Below are 20,461 nucleotides of genomic sequence, written 5' to 3'. Positions count from 1 at the left end.
TAAAGAACAGCCTTGAGGTGAGGTGGTTTAGCAGCACCAGCGTGTGATTGGTTGGCTCTCTCTGGCTAAAGCTAGCCTAAGTGAAGAGGTTAGGAGTGCTGAGCTCACCGCAACGGTCGTCACTACCGGTAAAGTGCTCTGTCCCCACACACAACACACACACACACACACACACACACACACACACACACACACAGGGCCAGAGTGTGAGAGAGAAAGATGATTTATGCATGTTTGTTTGCGTGCAGGTGTGAGTGCATTAGTATGCAAACCTGAGAGATCCTGAAAGACATTTGGGAGCTACGACGCTGACAGATGTGAATAGATTGCCGTCACTTGAATGCGCCAATTCAATGGTTTTGGGCTGGTGGGTTTGGGGGTGTGTGTTCCCATTCGGGGTGTATTTAACTCTAATTAGGTTATAATAAGGGCCTTCATTAGCATGTAATTAGACTAATTGGGGTAGATAAAAAGCTCTTTGCATTAAGTAGAGCCGTCGTTTGACATATGGGGCATGAAAAAGACTAGATTGAGGACGGTCTTTCCTGCTCTGCCTTCAGCGATTATTTACTGAGTGGCAGTGATGACGTAGACATTCAGATTCCGGTGGAAATATTATTAATTTGAACTGCGCAAATATATACTGTTGGTGCCGTCCAGTCTGCCCACAAGTTGGTTTTGTGAAGCATATTGAATGGAAGACATGTAATTCATAACAACGCCTACTGGATTCCTAATGCCTTTTTAAAACGGCTGCTTCTGATTGGCTGACGTAGGTGGCTGGAGGTCACCTGTCGTACGATCTAATGTTTAAAAGAACCCCGGGTTCTCCGTATCTGTATTTGGTTTCTGAGGAGTCCGTAGTCCTTACCCGAGCCGCTGCTAACATTCCCGTTGGCTGTTGGGCACACCTGGGGGAAACTTGAAACGCCAGCATCGTTCTGACCTTTCGTTCGAAGGGCCCGCCCACCACTCCTTATAAGGAGTTCCTTCCGGCTGCCCTAATCGGGCTGTGACTCTATGCTAAGTGGATTGTGGCACGTGGTGAGTTGTCACTAGTTGTGTTGCTAATCACTCGGCGGGTCGGGCCGCAGTCAACACGAGGAGCCTCATGGATGGAAAGGTTTAATGTTAGAGAGTAGGGAAGATTGAGCGTGTATGGGTTTGTTTAACAGAGAAGAACATCACGCCTGAGATGGCCCTGTGATGGTCTCATTTCTGTCTCTAGTCCCAGCTGAACTTAGTTTGTCTTTTTGGTTCAATTCAAGGCTGTTGTCTTTCTCAAATATATATATATATATAAAAATACTTTCTTCCTCTTTTTAAAGGAATTTCTACTGGCAAAGTTATTGTCTGATTGAATGTAATGAAAATATTTCATTTCTGGTCCCTAATAAACAAAGCAGGATTGCATTAGCATTCCCTGACGGTTTTCTCTTCAGTCTGTCAGTAAATACTTTCCAATATTGGATTCATTAGCCTCGAGGAGACGTCAGGATATTAAACGTTGTTATTGCATTCACTCAGAGAGAGACCTTGGAACGAGAATTTCCTTTAAAAACAGATTTGATTTAAAACCGACGAGGTCGAGGCCTGACGCCACGTACCTGTGAGGTGTGAGAAAAGGCTGAAACCTTCTAGTGGTCAGGGTGTTTGATGCAGGGCTGGAAGGTTCTCGGTTCGATCCCCAATGTCTGCAAGTTAGCCTTCCTGTGCAAGATGCCGTCACTCCTACCTGCTTATTAAAGAGAGAGTGAGGCGGGGGTCATTACGCTCATTAATGACATGTTACCCAACAACATGCATGTGATCGTTGCATAGAATTGTGAAGTGTTGGCTGAATGATCGCTTTGCTGTCGGGTTAGTGCTAGTACATACAACACTGTCCATTCAAATACTGTCATTCATAGCTTTAATTGATTTATGTTTTGGATTCTATTCCGGCTCGATTCAACCTCGAGTTACAACCAACTCCCGGGGATGAGTAGAGTACCTAATCCATGTGTAACCTCTCCACCTGCTCTGTTTACCCTCCCCCTAATCTGTGTGTGTCCGCGTGTGTGTCCGCGTGTGTGTCCGTGTGTGTGTGTGTGTGTGTGCGTGTGCGTCGCAGGTAAAATCAAGTACTCCGAGCGCGTGTACGATGCCTGCATGGAGGCCTTCGACTGCCTCCCACTCGCAGCGCTCCTCAACCAGCAGTTCCTCTGCGTCCACGGGGGGCTCTCCCCGGAGATCAACTGCCTGGACGACATCAGAAAGGTACGGGGCCCCGGGGCCCCCCGCACACCGTGACCTGGGAGGGGCCGCACTGAGCAGCCGTGGGACTGTGAAGAACGCAGCAGTCCAGCCACAGTTCTAAAAGACTGAGGTTTCTGTAGTAATACTAATAATAATTAGGGATGCACCGAATATTAGGCCACCGAACATGTTCGGCTGAAAATGGCCCAAAAAATATTGTTCGGTTTCGGCCGAAGGAGTAAAAAGGCTGAACATAATACGCCGAACATTTTTATTTATTTATAAAAAATAAATAAAAGTTTTACTCATTTATTTAAAGGTACATTGTTCTCAAATTCTTGCTATTATGTCTGCTGGAATGTTAGAAAACGTTCAGTATTAAATAAATATTTTGTATCAAATTTGTAATTGATTTTTTTATAGAAAAGCAAGACAAAAAAGTGTATAAAGGACATTTAATTTTTTGATTTATGCAATGGTGAAAAATTAAAGCAAAATGAATGAAAAACATTAAAAGACACATTCGGTATTCGGTTTCGGCCTTCGGCCAACTGTTTCAGTATATCCGGTTTCGGTTTCGGCCAAGAATTTTCATTTCGGTGCATCCCTAATAATAATCATTGAATTGATGTGGCGCTTTTGAAGGTCCCAAAGCGCTTTACAGTGAAGGGGGGGACCTCACTAAATGAACTGCGTCAGTGCGAGTGCGACGGCACTCAAAGCGCTTCACACTATGGCCTGACATCCATGCACACATTCACACACCGACGGCGGTGTCTACCTCGTAATGCGACAGCCGCCTCGTCGGGGCCCGCTCGCCTCAGGTGTCCTACAAACTTGCGCTAGGAGGACCCGGGGATCGATCTAGCAACCTTGGGGTTACCAGCCAACCCGCTCTACACCCTGAGCTAGTCCAGTGGACGATATAGGCTTATATTTTGTGACAACTGCTTTTTGAATCAAATATCCATTATAGCGAAGTGTAATTCTGGACTATTATTAAATGGTTTTGACAAAGCCTTGGAAACCTGCCTAATACGTATCAAATCTAAAATAAAATGGACATTAACGATTACATTTTGGTGTATGAATTGCGGTCAAACCCCTAGCGTTGAGATGAATTCCTGCCTCTAATAAGACTCTATGAGCGGCTCTGTGTAGTAAGGGTGCCTGCTGTACTCGGTAAGCTTGCTCTGCCTGAACCTAGTTCTGTGTGTCTCCACAGTTAGACCGATTCAAGGAGCCTCCCGCCTTCGGCCCCATGTGTGACCTCATCTGGGCCGACCCCGGGGAGGACTACGGCAGCGAGAAGACCTCGGAGCACTTCAACCACAACTCTGTCAGGGGCTGCTCTTACTTCTTCAGGTGCCTACCCCTTCCCCCCTCCTCCTCCTCCTCTTCCTCCTCTTCAGGTGCCTACCCCTTCCCCCCTCCTCCTCCTCCTCTTCCTCCTCTTCAGGTACCTACCCCTTCCCCCCTCCTCCTCCTCTTCCTCCTCTTCAGGTACCTACCCCTTCCCTTTCCTCCTCCTTCTTCTTCTCCTTCTTCTTCTTCTTCTTCTTCTTCTTCTTCTTCTTCTTCTCCTTCTCCTTCTCCTTCTAGTACCTACCCCTCTCCTCCTCTACTTCCGGTACCTTCCTCCTCCTCCTCCTTCTTCTTCTCCTTCTCCTTCTTCTTCTCCTCCTCCTTCTTCTTTTTCTTCTTCTTCTTCTTCTTCTTCTTCTTCTTCTTCTTCTTCTTCTTCTTCTTCTTCTTCTTCTTCTTCTTCTTCTTCTTCTTCTTCTTCTTCTTCTACCTACCCCTCTCCTCCTCTACTTCCGGTGCCTTCCTCCTCCTTGAGGCTAACGGCAGGAGGCACGCAGCGTTGTGCGTCCACTTCTTGTCCAACAGTGTTGTACGACCACGCCCCTCCTTCCCAGCGTCTCCATGAAACGCTGAACCCCAGGAAAGGGCATCTTGCTCTGGTGTTGATCTAATAAAACACAGATGGTCCACTAACGTCTCCCAACCTTCTCCCTCTCTCCAGGGAGGAGTGTGGGTTAGGACGGAACAATTACCCCAGACACACCCCTTTCTCCCCCCCCAGCGCCCGGCCCCCTAGCAGCCTCTGTAGCAGCCTCTGTTATAGTCTCTGTAATAGTCTCTCTGTAGCAGCCTCTGTAATAGTCTCTCTTCAATAGTCTCTCTGTAGCAGCCTCTGTTATAGTCTCTGTAATAGTCTCTCTGTAGCAGCCTCTGTTATAGTCTCTGTAATAGTCTCTCTGTAGCAGCCTCTGTAATAGTCTCTCTTCAATAGTCTCTCTGTAGCAGCCTCTGTTATAGTCTCTGTTATAGTCTCTCTGTAGCAGCCTCTGTAATAGTCTCTCTGTAATAGTCTCTCTGTAGCACCCTCTGTAATAGTCTCTCTGTAATAGTCTCTCTGTAGCAGCCTCTGTTATAGTCTCTCTGTAGCAGCCTCTGTAATAGTCTCTCTATAATAGTCTCTCTGTAGCAGCCTCTGTAATAGTCTCTTTAATAGTCTCTCTGTAGCAGCCTCTGTAATAGTCTCTGTAATAGTCTCTCTGTAGCAGCCTCTGTAATAGTCTCTTTAATAGTCTCTCTGTAGCAGCCTCTGTAATAGTCTCTGTAATAGTCCCTCGGTAGCAGCCTCTGTAGTAGTCTCTCGGTAGCAGCCTCTGTAGTAGTCTCTCGGTAGCAGCCTCATTAGCTGCCTCTGTAATAGTCTCTCTGTAGCAGCCTCATTAGCTGCCTCTGTAATAGTCTCTCTGTATCAGCCTCTCTGTATTAGACTCTTTAATAGTGTCTCTGTTGCAGTCTCTGCAATAGCCTCTCTGTAATAGTCTCTCTGTAGCAGCCCCGTTAAACCTCCAGCCAGAGGGAAAGATGATGTGTCCATTGGGCACGTCACATTATTTCCATGATTGTACATTTAAGGTCTGCTACTCATCCCCTCTCCGGCCCTCTTTCTGCTACTTCATTTCTGTGTCTTTGTTTTCATGTGACTTATTGATATTTGATTGTTTTTTCCTCTTGTATCGTATTGCCGCTGTAACAAAAGCTCTATATGAATGTATTAAATTGATGGTAAACTTATGCGGTATGACAACATGTGGCCCACTGTAACCAGTCAGAGATAAGCCAGTGGGACACCAGAAACTAGATCTTTCTGAGGTTGGCATTTGGTTTTACGGGTTAAAGAAAACTATGGCGATGAGGACCTTTTTCCATCGCTGGCCAGCCAGAAGTTCACATTATGAGGTCAATGGTTGGCTTTGATCTGTATCTGTAACGGGTTTCTCTGTCTCTGTCTCTCTTTCTGTCTCTCTCTCTCTCATTCTGCCTCTTTCTGTCTCTGTCTCTCTGTTTCCGTCTCTGGCTCTCTCCATCTGCTGCTTCCTGTCTCTCTCTGTCTCTCTGTTTCTGTCTCTCTCTCTCTCTGCCTCTTACTCTCTGTCCCTCTATCACAGTTATGCGGCAGTGTGTGACTTCTTGGTAAACAACAACTTGTTGTCGGTGATACGAGCCCATGAAGCACAAGACGCCGGGTAAGCCTCTCTCCCTCACACATGGTATTGTGCGTAGCTTCCTCCAGGCTAACGGGATAACAAGTGAACCACTGCTTCTTCTTCCAGGTATCGCATGTACCGCAAGAGCCAGACCACGGGCTTCCCCTCACTGATCACCATCTTCTCAGCCCCTAATTATCTGGACGTGTACAACAACAAAGGTCTGTCCACAACACGCCCCCTTCCCTTAGGTCTGTTGATGGTGAGCTCTCTCTCTGACTAGAGGGTACTCCTCAGAGTGAATTCAGATGATGACATTAAGGGGGCGCACTCCTCTTGATTATTTCAGATGATGTCATTAAGGAGGCGCACTCTTTGTGAATTCAGATGATGTCATTAAGGGGGCGCACTCTTTATGAATTCAGATGATGTCATTAAGGGGGCGCACTCTTTATGAATTCAGATGATGTCATTAAGGGAGCGCACTCCTTGGAATGAATTCAGATGATGTCATTAAGGGGGCGCACTCTTTATGAATTCAGATGATGTCATTAAGGGAGCGCACTCCTTGGAATGAATTCAGATGATGTCATTAGGGGGGCGCACTCTTTATGAATTCAGATGATGTCATTAAGGGGGCGCACTCTTTATGAATTCAGTTGATGTCATTAAGGGGGCGCACTCTTTATGAATTCAGATGATGTCATTAAGGGGGCGCACTCTTTATGAATTCAGATGATGTCATTAAGGGGGCGCACTCCTTGGAATGAATTCAGATGATGTCATTAAGGGGGCGCACTCTTTATGAATTCAGATGATGTCATTAAGGGGGCGCACTCTTTATGAATTCAGATGATGTCATTAAGGGGGCGCACTCTTTATGAATTCAGATGATGTCATTAAGGGGGCGCACTCTTTATGAATTCAGATGATGTCATTAAGGGGGCGCACTCTTTATGAATTCAGATGATGTCATTAAGGGGGCGCACTCCTTGGAATGAATTCAGATGATGTCATTAAGGGGGCGCACTCTTTATGAATTCAGATGATGTCATTAAGGGGGCGTACTCCTTGGAATGAATTCAGATGATGTCATTAAGGGGGCGCACTCCTTGGAATGAATTCAGATGATGTCATTAAGGAGGCGCACTCTTTATGAATTCAGATGATGTCATTAAGGGGGCGCACTCCTTGGAATGAATTCAGATGATGTCATTAAGGGGGCGCACTCCTTGGAATGAATTCAGATGATGTCATTAAGGGGGCGCACTCCTTGGAATGAATTCAGATGATGTCATTAAGGGGGCGCACTCCTTGGAATGAATTCAGATGATGTCATTAAGGGGGCGCACTCCTTGGAATGAATTCAGATGATGTCATTAAGGGGGCGCACTCTTTACGAATTCAGATGATGTCATTAAGGGGGCGTACTCCTTGGAATGAATTCAGATGATGTCATTAAGGGGGCGCACTCCTTGGAATGAATTCAGATGATGTCATTAAGGAGGCGCACTCTTTATGAATTCAGATGATGTCATTAAGGGGGCGCACTCCTTGGAATGAATTCAGATGATGTCATTAAGGGGGCGCACTCCTTGGAATGAATTCAGATGATGTCATTAAGGGGGCGCACTCCTTGGAATGAATTCAGATGATGTCATTAAGGGGGCGCACTCCTTGGAATGAATTCAGATGATGTCATTAAGGGGGCGCACTCCTTGGAATGAATTCAGATGATGTCAATAATTCAACAACAAAGGTTTACCGAACCCTCCCTTCTCCCTTCTCTATGTGAGTGACGGCCTCGTCTGTGTGGGGCTGGTGGTCTGTGTGGTGCTGGGCTGAACTGGGTTGAACTGGGCTGAACTGGGTTGAACTGGGTTGAACTGGGCTGAACTGGGCTGAACTGGGTTGAACTGGGCTGAACTGGGCTGTGGTGTTGGCTTGTTGTGCCCCTCCCAGCGGCCGTGTTGAAGTACGAGAACAACGTGATGAACATCCGCCAGTTCAACTGCTCCCCCCACCCCTACTGGCTGCCCAACTTCATGGACGTCTTCACCTGGTCCCTGCCCTTCGTGGGGGAGAAGGGTGAGCAGATGGAGAGGTTTTATTGAGTCTCGTAGGTGGTGGGCTCCTACAGAGAGAGATGACTGATCGGATACATTCATTGGACCTAGATTATAGGACATTATTTTATTCCTTAAACTGTCTCTTGAAGTTTCACACACTCAGTGCTTCATTTGTAAAACTCTGTAAACGTCTTTGTGTATCAGGTTTATCCGTTAATAGCGGTCCAAGGCCAAAGCTGCCTTACTCAATGTTTCAAGCACACTGCTCGCCTTGTGAGGGTCAATGCACGCAGCACGAACAGCATGTCTAATCTCAAGTGTCCCTTCCCCCCTCAGTGACGGAGATGCTGGTGAACGTCCTCAACATCTGCTCCGACGACGAGCTCATGTCGGAGATAGACGACCAGTGTGAAGGTGAGGGCCCGGACAGGGATCAAGTCCTAAGCCTCTTCTATCAGCAGCCTCTGTAATAGTCTCTATAGTAGTCTCTCTGTAGCAGCCTCTGTTATAGTCTCTCTGTAGCAGCCTCTGTTGTAGTCTCTCTGTAGCAGCCTCTGTTATAGTCTCTCTGTAGCAGCCTCTGTAGCAGCCTCTGTTATAGTCTCTCTGTAGCAGCCTCTGTTATACTCTCTCTGTAGCAGCCTCTGTTATAGTCTCTCTGTAGCAGCCTCTGTAGCAGCCTCTGTTATAGTCTCTCTGTAGCAGCCTCTGTTATAGTCTCTCTGTAGCAGCCTCTGTTATAGTCTCTCTGTAGCAGCCTCTGTTGTAGTCTCTCTGTAGCAGCCTCTGTTATAGTCTCTCTGTAGCAGCCTCTGTAGCAGCCTCTGTTATAGTCTCTCTGTAGCAGCCTCTGTTATACTCTCTCTGTAGCAGCCTCTGTTATAGTCTCTCTGTAGCAGCCTCTGTAGCAGCCTCTGTTATAGTCTCTCTGTAGCAGCCTCTGTTATAGTCTCTCTGTAGCAGCCTCTGTTATAGTCTCTCTGTAGCAGCCTCTGTAGCAGCCTCTGTTATAGTCTCTCTGTAGCAGCCTCTGTTATAGTCTCTCTGTAGCAGCCTCTGTTATAGTCTCTCTGTAGCAGCCTCTGTTATAGTCTCTCTGTAGCAGCCTCTGTTATAGTCTCTCTGTAGCAGCCTCTGTAATAGTCTCTCTGTAGCAGCCTCTGTAATAGTCTCTCTGTAGTAGCCTCTGTAATAGTCTCTCTGTAGCAGCCTCTGTAATAGTCTCTCTGTAGTAGCCTCTGTTATAGTCTCTCTCACGCAGCCTCTGTATCTGCCCTAAGCATCTTCTATCAGGAGCCGGCCCAAAGCCAGTCACATGGTGTGTAATCCTTCTTCCCGCTACAGTCTCAAAGGGCCTCACCTGACCACGTTCAGATTAGCTGTCCCTGAGGATAGAGTGAGATCTCAGCCCGGGTCCCTTAGAATTGGACTATAGGGGGTCTAAAGTTGTTCTGCTGAGGTGCACCCGCGGGTGTCTTAACACTGTGTTAGCGGTAGCGTGGGCGTGTCTTAAAGCTGTTTTAGCGGTAGCATGGGCGTGTCTTAAAGCTGTTGGCGGTAGAGTGGGCGTGTCTTAACGCTGTCTTAGCGGTAGCGTGGGCGTGTCTTACCGCTGTGTTAGCGGTAGTATGGGTGTGTCTTAACGCTGTGTTAGCGTGGGTGTGTCTTACCGCTGTGTTAGCGGTAGCGTGGGCGTGTCTTAATGCTGTGTTAGCGGTAGTATGGGCGTGTCTTAACTCTGTGTTAGCGTGGGTGTGTCTTACCGCTGTGTTAGCGGTAGCGTGGGCGTGTTTTAACGCTGTGTTAGCCGTAGCGTGGGCGTGTCTTAACGCTGTGTTAGCGGTAGCGTGGGCGTGTCTTAACGCTGTGTTAGCCGTAGCGTGGCCGTTACTTAACGTTGTGTTAGCGTGGGCGTGTCTTAACGCTGTGTTAGCCGTAGCGTGGGCGTGTCTTAACGCTGTGTTAGCGGTAGCGTGGGCGTGTCTTAAAGCTGTTAGCGGTAGCGTTGGCGTGTCTTAACGCTGTGTTAGCGGTAGCGTTGGCGTGTCTTAACTCTGTGTTAGCGGTAGCGTGGGAGTGTCTTAACGCTGTGTTAGCCGTAGCGTGGCCGTTACTTAACGTTGTGTTAGCGTGGGCGTGTCTTAACGCTGTGTTAGCGGTAGCGTGGGCGTGTCTTAAAGCTGTTAGCGGTAGCGTTGGCGTGTCTTAACGCTGTGTTAGCGGTAGCGTTGGCGTGTCTTAACGCTGTGTTAGCGGTAGCGTGGGCGTGTCTTAACGCTGTGTTAGCCGTAGCGTGGCCGTTACTTAACGTTGTGTTAGCGTGGGCGTGTCTTAACGCTGTGTTAGCCGTAGCGTGGGCGTGTCTTAACGCTGTGTTAGCGGTAGCGTGGGCGTGTCTTAAAGCTGTTAGCGGTAGCGTTGGCGTGTCTTAACGCTGTGTTAGCGGTAGCGTTGGCGTGTCTTAACGCTGTGTTAGCGGTAGCGTGGGAGTGTCTTAACGCTGTGTTAGCCGTAGCGTTTTAAAGCTGTGTTAGCGGTAGCGTGGGCGTGTCTTAACGCTGTGTTAGCGGTAGCGTCTTTAAGCTGTGTTAGTGGTAGCGTGGGCGTGGTCTAAACGCTCCTCTTCCTGTTGTAGGCGGGGCGTCGGCGATGCGTAAGGAGGTGATCCGGAACAAGATCCGCGCCGTGGGGAAGATGGCGCGCGTCTTCTCAGTGCTCAGGTACGGCCTCCTCTCTGTTCCCCTCTTCGACAATGTGTCTGTCTGCAGAGGAACCATCGCTATGCAGAGTTATGCCTCTAAAAGCAGAGCCCCGGCGCTGCGATGAGTCACGCCGGTTTTGGCCCACATAATAACGTTAGTCATTTATCTGACGTTAACTCTGAGGCTCCCGGCCCGGGGATGACCGCAGCCCTCTGTCTCCTCCCCGATGGCCACTGTCTGGGACACTGCCTCTGGTTCACCAGACAGACACATTATCCCTCCCTGGGAAAGTGGCTAGACTCTCAACTATTTAGGGAGGCTCGACACAACTCTCAATACATCCGGTATCAAGGGACGAAATGACGAAGTGTGTGTGTGTGTGATATGGGACTGTTTGTGTGTGTCTCTCTCTCTCTCTCTCTACCCTCCAGGGAGGAGAGTGAAAGCGTGCTGACCCTGAAGGGGCTGACCCCCACGGGTACCCTGCCTGTGGGGGTGCTGTCGGGGGGCAAGCAGACCATCGAGACGGGTAGGTGTCCTGTGTGCCCCCCCCCCCCCCCCCATAACATTCCCCTGTCGCTCAGTGTCTCCTGGTGTGGGTACTGATGGAGGGGGGAGGGGGTTACCCGGGTACCCTGACCTGGACCCCCTGAGCATGATGCCCCCCCCCCCCCAACCAGAAAGCCACCCGCCTCTAGCGAGGAGCTAGCGACCTTGCTGCTCGGCCTTTTGATGAGTCGATAGACCAATAGAGTTCTCCTACAGGCAGCCATCTTGGTTTGTTGGGTGGGCAAACCTTCTAGTCTTCGTGGAAAATCTTGGAAGTTCATTCTAGATTAGCTCCCTTGGGGGGAATTGTCATGATTCCCAAGGATCCCAGAAGGTATTCCCACTCAGCCAACCAAGATGGCCGCCGGGTGGACACGGCCCCATTCAACCACAACCGCATTCCTTTTGAGTATCGCCGGCACGTTGGGGAGTACCACCCTGTTCTAGCACCCAACAGGGGGGTCACATGGAACCAGAAACAACTGGCAAACAAACTGGGATCCCGACAAACATATTGGGGCCGTAAACGCTAACGTGTAAAACCCACCACACCAGTGTGGTGGGTCGCCCTTCCATTCTCTCTAATGCATCTCTTTCTCGCCCTCTCACTCGCCTTCAACCTCTCACTCTCTTTCTCTCGCCCTCTCACTTCCTCTCACTCTTGCTCTTTCCCTCTTACTCTGTCTATGTCTCGACTCTGTCTCTCTCTCCCTCTCTCGCTCTCTCTCTCTCACTCTCTCGCTCTGCCCCTCTCTCACTCTTGCTCTTCCTCTCTTACTCTGCCTATGTCTCGACTCTGTCTCTCTCTCCCTCTGTCTCTCTCTCCCTCTCTCTCCCTCTCTGTATTCCTTAATAGAACATTAACAGTAAACATGTCTTGCCCTCCAGTCCCGTCCCAGCTCTGTTTACAGGCCTGTGGTTGGGCCCGGGGACTGGGCTGGGTAGCGGAGGAGCCTCGTAAAATCTGCCCTGGGCTGAGAGGCAGCGAGGCAGAGTAGAGTTACTGGTGACACCATTGTTTTGGCTCCAGCCTTCGATCGACTAACCCCTCAAGGCTCCTGCCAGGGCAGACAATAAACACAAAATCAGGAGGGGATCTGTTTGAAACTCGACGAGCTATCAAATATTTAGACAAAGACATAAAGATGTAATTCCTGTTTTCATTCTCAAAATGATCTTGTCTTGTGTCTTGAAAAGTATTTTCAAGACACTCTCGTTTGGAGGAGGTCTTATCCACTCTCTATGGGCCTCTTCTACCCTGCCTGCGGCCATCTTGGATCCATCTTGCGGCCATCTTGGTTCCATCTTGCGGCCATCTTGGTTCCATCTTGCGGCCATCTTGGTACTTGACGTTGTCTGTGTGGGGGAACTGAAGAAGCCCTCGGTTAGTGTTCAGAGCTTTTGTTAAGAACCAAGATGGCCACTAGTTGAATCAGGCCAAAGGACGGGCAGTTCAGAGCTCATCAGCTATTCTGTAATAACCAGAGCCTTTTGAAGGGGGAGGGGGGGCTGGTCAGGTGGGTCGGCCCCCCCGTCTCCTGGGGCAACCCCTGTCCTGCTTCCTCTCTTGATCAGAAGGTCGACCCCCGACCTCTCCGCGGCTGGAGGGTGAAGCTCTGACCCTTTGTAGAGGGGTCTGTTCAGGGGGCCGCCGCGTTGGGGGGGTCCTCTCAATGGCCCCTCGAAGCGCTTTACAACACTGCCCCACATTCACCCATCCATGCACACATTCACACACCGATGTCGGGTTCCACCACGCAGGGCGACAGCCAGCTGGTCAGGAGCAGTCAGGGTGGGGGGGGGTCTCGCTCAGGGACACCTCGACACTCCGCTAGGAGGAGCCGGGGATCGAACCAGCGACCCTCTGGATACCAGCCGTCCCACTCGACCCCCTCATCACCCTGAGCCGCATGCCGCCCATGCATGAGAGCGCTGCTTCATAACAACTCCATCTGCAACATCAGAGCGCGACTCCTCTCCTTTAAAACACGCTGGTGTGTTTTTGCTCATCAGAAGGGCATCCCACCCGGTACCTGGTCTCTGTTCTGAGGCAGGGTGGGTTCCCTACTCATCCTAGGGCGTCCTCTTGTGAGGGTAAGACCGTTGCTGAGGTCCCAGCCCCACACGGATAACCTGACTCTCGCCAGATGAACTTGGTTCCACCTAGCTCCGCTCATCCCCCTGGGATCAGTCCATTGGAGAGGTGTTTTAGAAGGCTGGGCCATATCGAAAATCCTTGCATATGATTGGATAAAGCACTTGTCCGTCATCTTTATTGACGCGCTACTTCAACCACTCACATCGAATCCAACCGGTGACACTGATGAGAGCGTTCTCTGATGTTCTTTTAAAGGAAGAATATTCGCTAGATTAGACAACACAGATGAAATAGCAGCATCAACGCTTGACGCTTGCTGCCTCGATGCGAGCCGCCATTGTTGTCTGAATCAAAAGAGTCGCTTCTCCGCTACGTCACATCTATACAAATCCCGCCCGGCGGTCCTGATTGGCTAGACCATTAAATCTGGTCCCAAAAATCCCACCCAACGGGAGCGATCCCAGATGGTTGAGTGGAGCTAGGTTGAACGAAATTCATCTGGCGAGAGTCAGGTTAGCACACGGACCCACTGGGCTGAGGTCTGAGAGGGGCTTTAATCACGCTCTGGCCATCGCAGAATCCAGAATAAAAACGCAGGGAAACATGCTCTCGTCCTGAAGCCATCAGGTCTTATTTACATAGTGTGCTAAAATGTGCCGTTATTCAAGCGGAATAACAAGGTGGAAATCGTACGATATTCTCCGTGTAAACCCGAGTGCTGTACCTGCGTGTTTCCATCGGCTTCCCTCCCCTCTCCTTCCACCTTCCCCTGCCGCTACGCCTAAGCCCTCATAACCCTTTGACCCCCACATCTTCCCCTGTAGGGCTCCAATCCCCTCTCCTTCACCCTACACCTCCATGGAGCCAACAGTGTTCTGGATAACAACATGGGTTCAAACTCATCTGAACTAATACCATCCGGGAGTCTGGAACCAATTCAATTAGCGTTGTTTTATCTAATCAATCTGATGCGTACGTTATTTTTATTTCCATTTGATTTTGAGGGTTGAATATAAATAATAAGCATGCAAAGACTTAATATACAATAAAATAATAAAATAATATAAAATATTTTTTTATACGTCCGTACAAAACAAGTGCGACCATTAAATCCCGCCCAGTGCTCTCCCTCAATGTATTGACCAAAGGAATAATCATACTGACAATCTACGAGGAATACTGCGGCATGAACGACATTAAGCCCGCCCCCCCCCGCCCGGTTATATTTAACAGGGGGGGTATGTGGTGTGATGGAGCCTGCCCTATTCTGTGCCTTCTGCCCTTTATCCAGCGCTGGGCTGCTGAGGGCCGCCGGTAATGTGATATGACTGTTTTTACATTGCTATCTCTGGCCGCCTTTGACGATTCCCCTTTCTTGTCCCCCCCCTCCCCCTTCTCTCCCCCTTCTCTCCCCTCGACAACTGTTATTAACATAGCCACCATTGAGGCGGTGGAGGCCAAAGGTATGAGTAGTGCCGGGGGTGCTGCCCCCCCCTAGCTGCTTCCTCTGTGTGTGTCTTGTTCACCCCCTTAGTACAGTCGCCACCTTTTAAGAGCCACCTTATACGTTCATGTTTCGTGTTGTTGTAATTTTGTTTTATTATAATTTCCCCCCCCCCGCGTGTGTGCGTGTGTGTGTGTGTGTGTGTGTGTGTGTGTGTGTGTGTGTATTTCCGTATTTCCTGTTAGTGTGTGTGTGTGTGTGTGTGTGTGCGAGCGCGTGTGTGTGTCCCAGCCTCAGTATTACTGTGTTTACACATCTCAAGTGGTCCCCTCTTGCATCACCAGTGGCTGACGGGAACACTCCTCGCTCCTCGACGGCTACAGCTAGCGCCGCGGCTTTATTTAGCCCTGTGACACAGGGCTTGTGCGCTTAGCGCTGTAGCTAAGCTACATGCTACCGACGCTCACGAGCAGAGCTAACGATACCAATTCAAAGAGAGCCTGGAGTTATGGTCTCGATCTAAAAGTGACCCGCGGGTCGGACCCCCCCCCCCTCCGGTGATGTCCAGGGGTCCAGAAGGCCCTCAAGAATAGACCGGGAGAAGGTCGTGGTTTATAATACCCCCCTCGTAAACGGAGCGGGCGTGGCCTGGGGGGGTGGGGACGACACAGCAGGGTGCTGGGCAGAATGGGGCTGACCGCCGGGGTCACGTGGCTGCCGGGACCCCCCCCCACCCCCCCCCCCCCCCAGAGGGAAAAGCCCTAAGCCAGGGCCTAGCGGGATAAGGTCAGGGACCTCGGGCCAGCGCTATTTTCAGAGGCTAATCCTGTTAGGCAGCTCTGCTGTCTCGGTGTGTGCTGCTGCCCCCGCCTGTCGGAGCCTTCACCGCCTCCACCTCCTCCGAGGAGGTGGAGGTGGTGAAGGCTCCGACAGGCGGGGGCAGCAGCACCAACGCTGGTGGTGGAGGAGGTGGTGGTGGGTGAAGGCTCCAACAGATGGGGGCAGCAAACAGGTGTTTGCTGCCCCCATCTGTTGGAGCCTTCACCACCACCACCTCCTCCACCACCTCGGACTCCCCCACGAGAGGAGGATGTGGTGGTGGGGGTTGTCTTTTAAAAATGATATTATTGGATACAGAGGAGGAAGCCACTCTATCAGGGAACCTTTATCTGCATCCGGTAGCTCTAGAGTCCAACAGCCTGACCACCAGACTATCCTGACCTCCCTGGTGATGCAAGAGTCCCCTGTGTTATCACTCTGTCTCTCTATCTCTGTGTCATCCTGGCTCTCTCAGTCTCTCTACATCCCTCAGTCTCTCTCTCTCTCTCTCTCTGTCTGTGTCTCTCTCTGTGTCCCTCTTTCTTTCTCTTTCTCCGTCTCTCTGTCCACCCCCATCTCTGTGTCTCTCAACCTGTCTAGCTGTATCTCTCCCTCCCCTCTCTCTCTCTCCCTCCCTCCCCTCTCTCTGTGTGTCTCTCTCTCTCCCTGTCTCTCTCTCCATCTCTCTGTCTCTCCCCCACTCTCTCTGTCGCCCCCTCTCTCTCTGTCTCGCCCCCTCCCTCCCTACCCTCTCTGTCTCTAGCTGTAGCTCTCTCTCTCTCTCTCTCTCTCTCTCTCTCTCTCTCTCTCTCTCTCTCTCTCTCTCTCTCTCTCTCTCTCTCTCTCTCTCTCTCTCTCTCTCTCTCTCTCTCTCTCTCTCTCTCTCTCTCTCTCTCTCTCTCTCTCTCTCTCTCTCTCTCTCTCTCTCTCTCTCTCTCTCTCTCTCTCTCTCTCTGTGTGTCTAGCTGTAGCTCCCCCTCTCTCTCTCTCTCTCACTACCCTCTCTGTGTCTAGCTGTAGCTCGCCCTCCCTCTCTCTCTCTCTCCCCCTCTCTCTCTCTCTGTCACTACCCTCTATGTGTCTAGCTGTAGCTCGCCCTCCCCTAGGTGTTGCTGTGTTACTTAATGATGGTAATTGTTTGATAAGCTGAATGCAATCCGTGAGCCTCACTGACGAGTCTTGTCTCCTATTCGCACACTTTCTTGTCGGGTTTTCCTCGGCTGTTGGGGGACCCCACCGTAAGTCACCTCGTCTGGTGTTTCAGTGTTTACACACACACACACACACACACACACACACACACACACACACACACACACACACACACACACACACACACACACACACACACACACACACACACACTATTGGTGTCACCGTTTCCTGTGCATGTGTTGTGCTCAACGTGCCGTGTTGTGTGTCACTGCATCGAAACACGTCCTGTATTGAACCACCAAATCCAACTTCCCTTTATTATAAACTCCTAATGACTGCAGTCTGACCCTGACTGACCCCAGCACAGTGTTTTCTATATGATGTACATCAATGGTTCTCAATCTTTTCTTACTAGTGTACCCTCTCAGCTGGGTACCCCCTTCACCGGCACACAACATTTTTGGCCACCGCCAAATAGAACGCACACACATTATTTATGGTCATTAAAATGGGAAATACTCCCAAAAATGTTTTGTGTTGCCGGTGAAGATGGCGTATCTTAGAAAGGGGTACGCTAGTAGAGAGAGTCTGAGCACGTGGCCCCACGGTGGCCCCTGTCTGACCCCCCTGTGGTCGTGTGCCCCCTGCAGCCATCCAAGGCTTCTCCCCCACCCGGAAGATCCGCAACTTCGAGGAGGCTCGCGGGCTGGACCGCATCAACGAGCGCATGCCCCCCCGCAAGGACGGCCAGCAGCCCCCCGACGCCGCAGTGGCCAACAAGAACGGCACGGAGGGATAGAGGGGGGGGGGGGGGACGCGTGGTCCGACCCCCGTACCCCCAGGACCACCGCTCACGTATCCCCCTGCCACCCCCCAAGTCACAGTGGGAACTCTCTCACCTGCTCTCCCCCCCTCTGCATCTCTGTCCCTCCCTCTCCTCTCTCTCTGTCTCTCTGTCTCTCTGTCTCTCTGTCTCTTGTCTCCCTCTCTCTCTCCCCCTCTCTCCCTCTCTCTCGTCCTGTAAAGACTGACTCCCCGTTACTGGGACGACTGGGTCTGATCCCAGTAGTATTTGAGGGGGTGTCAAAGATAATGAAGGATGTTTTTAATTGCTGGAAGAAATTAACGTGTGGGGTATCAAAAGATAGATTGCTAATTTATTTATTAAAAGAGATATACTAGCGATATTCTGTGTTCTAGCTACAAAACTACGAATGAAGACATTTCCCGGTCCTAATGTTGCTCCACCCAGGTCATGACCTTTAGGTCAATCCTATAGGTCAAACTCTCGGGGGGCTGGGTCGAAGAGTGTGACGGTAGGACTCCACACTCTTTAATTGAGGGGTTCAATCGTCAATTTGAAGTATTCTTTTGTGCTGGGAAGGTTAACATCGACTTCACCCAAAAAGAATGCGCAAAAAAAAAAAGCCATGTTTAAAAAAATATTGGTCCAAGAAGACTTTCAAAGGTTCAAAACTTCAGCGTTTGCTTCTATATAAATCTATATACTGTATGTGTGTGTTGCTTGAGGGGATCCGAGAGGCTTGGCACCGGGCTGGGTGGGCATGACGTTTATAAGGGAATATACATTGTAGTATTATATAAAAATAATGATTTTATACCTCCAGTGGATGTTTCATGAAGATGTATTCTAATAGTTTTATTCAAAGAAATGGTCTCAAACCAACTTAAACAAAGGGAATCCCGGAACACCACTTCCTGCTCAGTATTTACTCCGTCACCTGAAGGTGTATTGTGTATATAACGGTTCTCCTTTGTTTGGCAACCATTGTCACTTTAAGAGTAACATCGGCCTCTTCTCGATCGCAAAACCGCTCATCAACCGAGTCCTGAAACGTTGAGAAGGGGAGAAGTTCGGGACCGGGTTCCACGCGTTCTTCCTCCAACACGGCCGACCTAGAGGCAGGCAGCTTGGCTGGTTCTGTGTGTTAAAGAAACCCAACGTCCTGCTCTCTCCCCCAGGGGACCGGGAGCAAGGCCAGACCCCCGTCCCCCCTCCCGTCTCTGTATCGGGAGCGCTCCAGTCAGAGGGAGCGGCGACCACAGACGGACCGGGACGTGTTTGGGTCAGATAAGGGTCCGGACCGCGGTACGGGAGCGCTCTCCCTTGGACCTGAAGAAACCGCTTGCTATGTTGTCCGCGGAAACTGGACTGAAGTTCTTGTTTATTTGTTTAGAGTGAAGCAATTCTGCGTAGGCTGTGTTGCCCAGACGCGGGTCCTAGTTTGATTTGATATCGTTGCTTTGTGTCGGACACTAAAGAGGTTTGCTTCCGTAGCCGTTTTTGGTTCATCTTTACTGAGAGCTGTGAGAGTAACTCCATCCGTTCTTGATTATGTGCAAACGTATTTTCCTTTTTTGGTTTTTAAAAATTGTGATGACTACTGTATGCGCAAAGGACAACAGAAACAATTTCCTTTTAGTTTATTATTATTGATGGCCATACCTGTACCCTGGTGTGAGTCATCCACAATTTGTGGATTTATTTTTTATTTTTTAAAGGTACCGTGCTACCAACTGCCGATGGGAACACCTCCGCAGTCCTGTAAAGATGTACATTCTGCCAGACGGCGTTTTAAAGAGCAGCTACACCGTGCACTACATGTGAGTTTGCTGCCACCTAGAGGTCATTTCCATAGTACACTGTAAAAAATACAATTTGATCAGTGACAAATCATGTGTGTATATAAAAATATATACACATGTATTTATTTTAACACAACGGTTATTTTCAATGAATTATATTTTATAAATCAAAACGCCCAAATAAAAAAAAAGATTCCACATTAAGTCCTACCTTTGTTTTTAGCATGGACAGACTGTTCTGGGTTCTGTGTGTAATGCATTTATTACCACCATTAGGTTTCTTATCACAGTCTCCTCAACCCTTCGGTGGCAGGAAACTCCCACGCGTAAACAGTTGTTAACCTAGCAAGCGGTGGAGCTGATATAGGTGATAATTGCTCCAATCCCCCTCAACCCCTCCTACTCTGGACCCTTTAAGATTTGTCCCGGCGGGGATGCGAACCCACGACCAACCCCTCACCTGGTGCTTTGACACACCTGACTGTATTCTGTTGTCTTTCTGTTGCTCAGGAAAGAAGGGAAAATAATAAGAAAAAAAAGCTTTAACATTTGCTATTCTTTTGGGAATTGAACCTTTTTACGTGAGGCAGGAGGCTCATGTGCCATGTCACCTTGGCCACACGTGTAAATGCCAGTGCGTGTGTGTGTGTGTGTGTGCGTGTGTGTGTGAATTGTGAAAGGGGTTGACGTTATTCAAGACAACGGCGGAGGGGTTAAATAAAAGTACTTTCAGTCCACTACCTTGCAGCCATACTTTAAACTTTACACGTTTTCTTAAGATATAGCCGTTTATTGTTGTGTTTGGTAACCTTTCTTAGACAAGCTAAGATCTTAAGCGCTTTGAGGTGCGTGGGAACTGAAAACATTGGGTTTTCTGTGTTTTGTTTTTTATTTTCTCAAGATGGCGGCCGTGTTGGCTGGACGGCCCTGATGTGAGGGCCTTTAAGTGTCTCTGAATGTAAATCATCTGAAGAAGGGAATGATTTAGAGTGACCATGATCTCGATCTAGATGTATTACTTGAAAAACAAAAATTCAAATACAGCAGTTTTTTTTGCCCTTCGTTGTTATTTTTTACCCATTATTTCTTATATCTATAGATATATACATTATGTATATAAACTTGTCTATCTATATACATTTATTGTGTTACTTAATATCTATATCTATATATCTATATATATATATATATATATATATATATTGCAATAGTATTGATGTAGAATATATCTGTAAATAGATACATAGATGATATATTTTGATATATATACATAT

The 20,461-nt window shown here is 49.1% G+C and overlaps 1 protein-coding gene across 3 annotated transcripts in view; it reads left to right on the top strand.

Annotated features, from left to right (window-relative positions):
* The window catches only part of LOC115553764 (serine/threonine-protein phosphatase 2B catalytic subunit gamma isoform), a 34,869-nt gene extending 14,624 nt beyond the window's left edge, over nt 1-20,245 (top strand). The window contains exons 5-14 of one of the 3 annotated variants that reach the window (XM_030370280.1): nt 2,114-2,259; nt 3,464-3,603; nt 5,706-5,783; nt 5,871-5,965; nt 7,707-7,832; nt 8,150-8,227; nt 10,449-10,533; nt 10,947-11,044; nt 14,599-14,625; nt 17,240-20,245. In XM_030370280.1, the coding sequence (XP_030226140.1) occupies nt 2,114-2,259; nt 3,464-3,603; nt 5,706-5,783; nt 5,871-5,965; nt 7,707-7,832; nt 8,150-8,227; nt 10,449-10,533; nt 10,947-11,044; nt 14,599-14,625; nt 17,240-17,379 (1,013 nt within the window). In that variant the 3' untranslated portion in view covers nt 17,380-20,245. Of the gene's footprint in view, nt 1-2,113; nt 2,260-3,463; nt 3,604-5,705; nt 5,784-5,870; nt 5,966-7,706; nt 7,833-8,149; nt 8,228-10,448; nt 10,534-10,946; nt 11,045-14,598; nt 14,626-17,230 lie in introns of all 3 variants that reach the window. The other 2 variants (XM_030370279.1, XM_030370281.1) reach the window with 2 other exon arrangements.
* Nucleotides 20,246-20,461: the final 216 nt, after the last annotated feature.

Source organism: Gadus morhua, chromosome 11 (genome assembly GCF_902167405.1).
Source record: "Gadus morhua chromosome 11, gadMor3.0, whole genome shotgun sequence".
Taxonomy (NCBI): domain Eukaryota; kingdom Metazoa; phylum Chordata; class Actinopteri; order Gadiformes; family Gadidae; genus Gadus; species Gadus morhua.
This window is presented reverse-complemented; position numbering and strand designations above follow the sequence as displayed.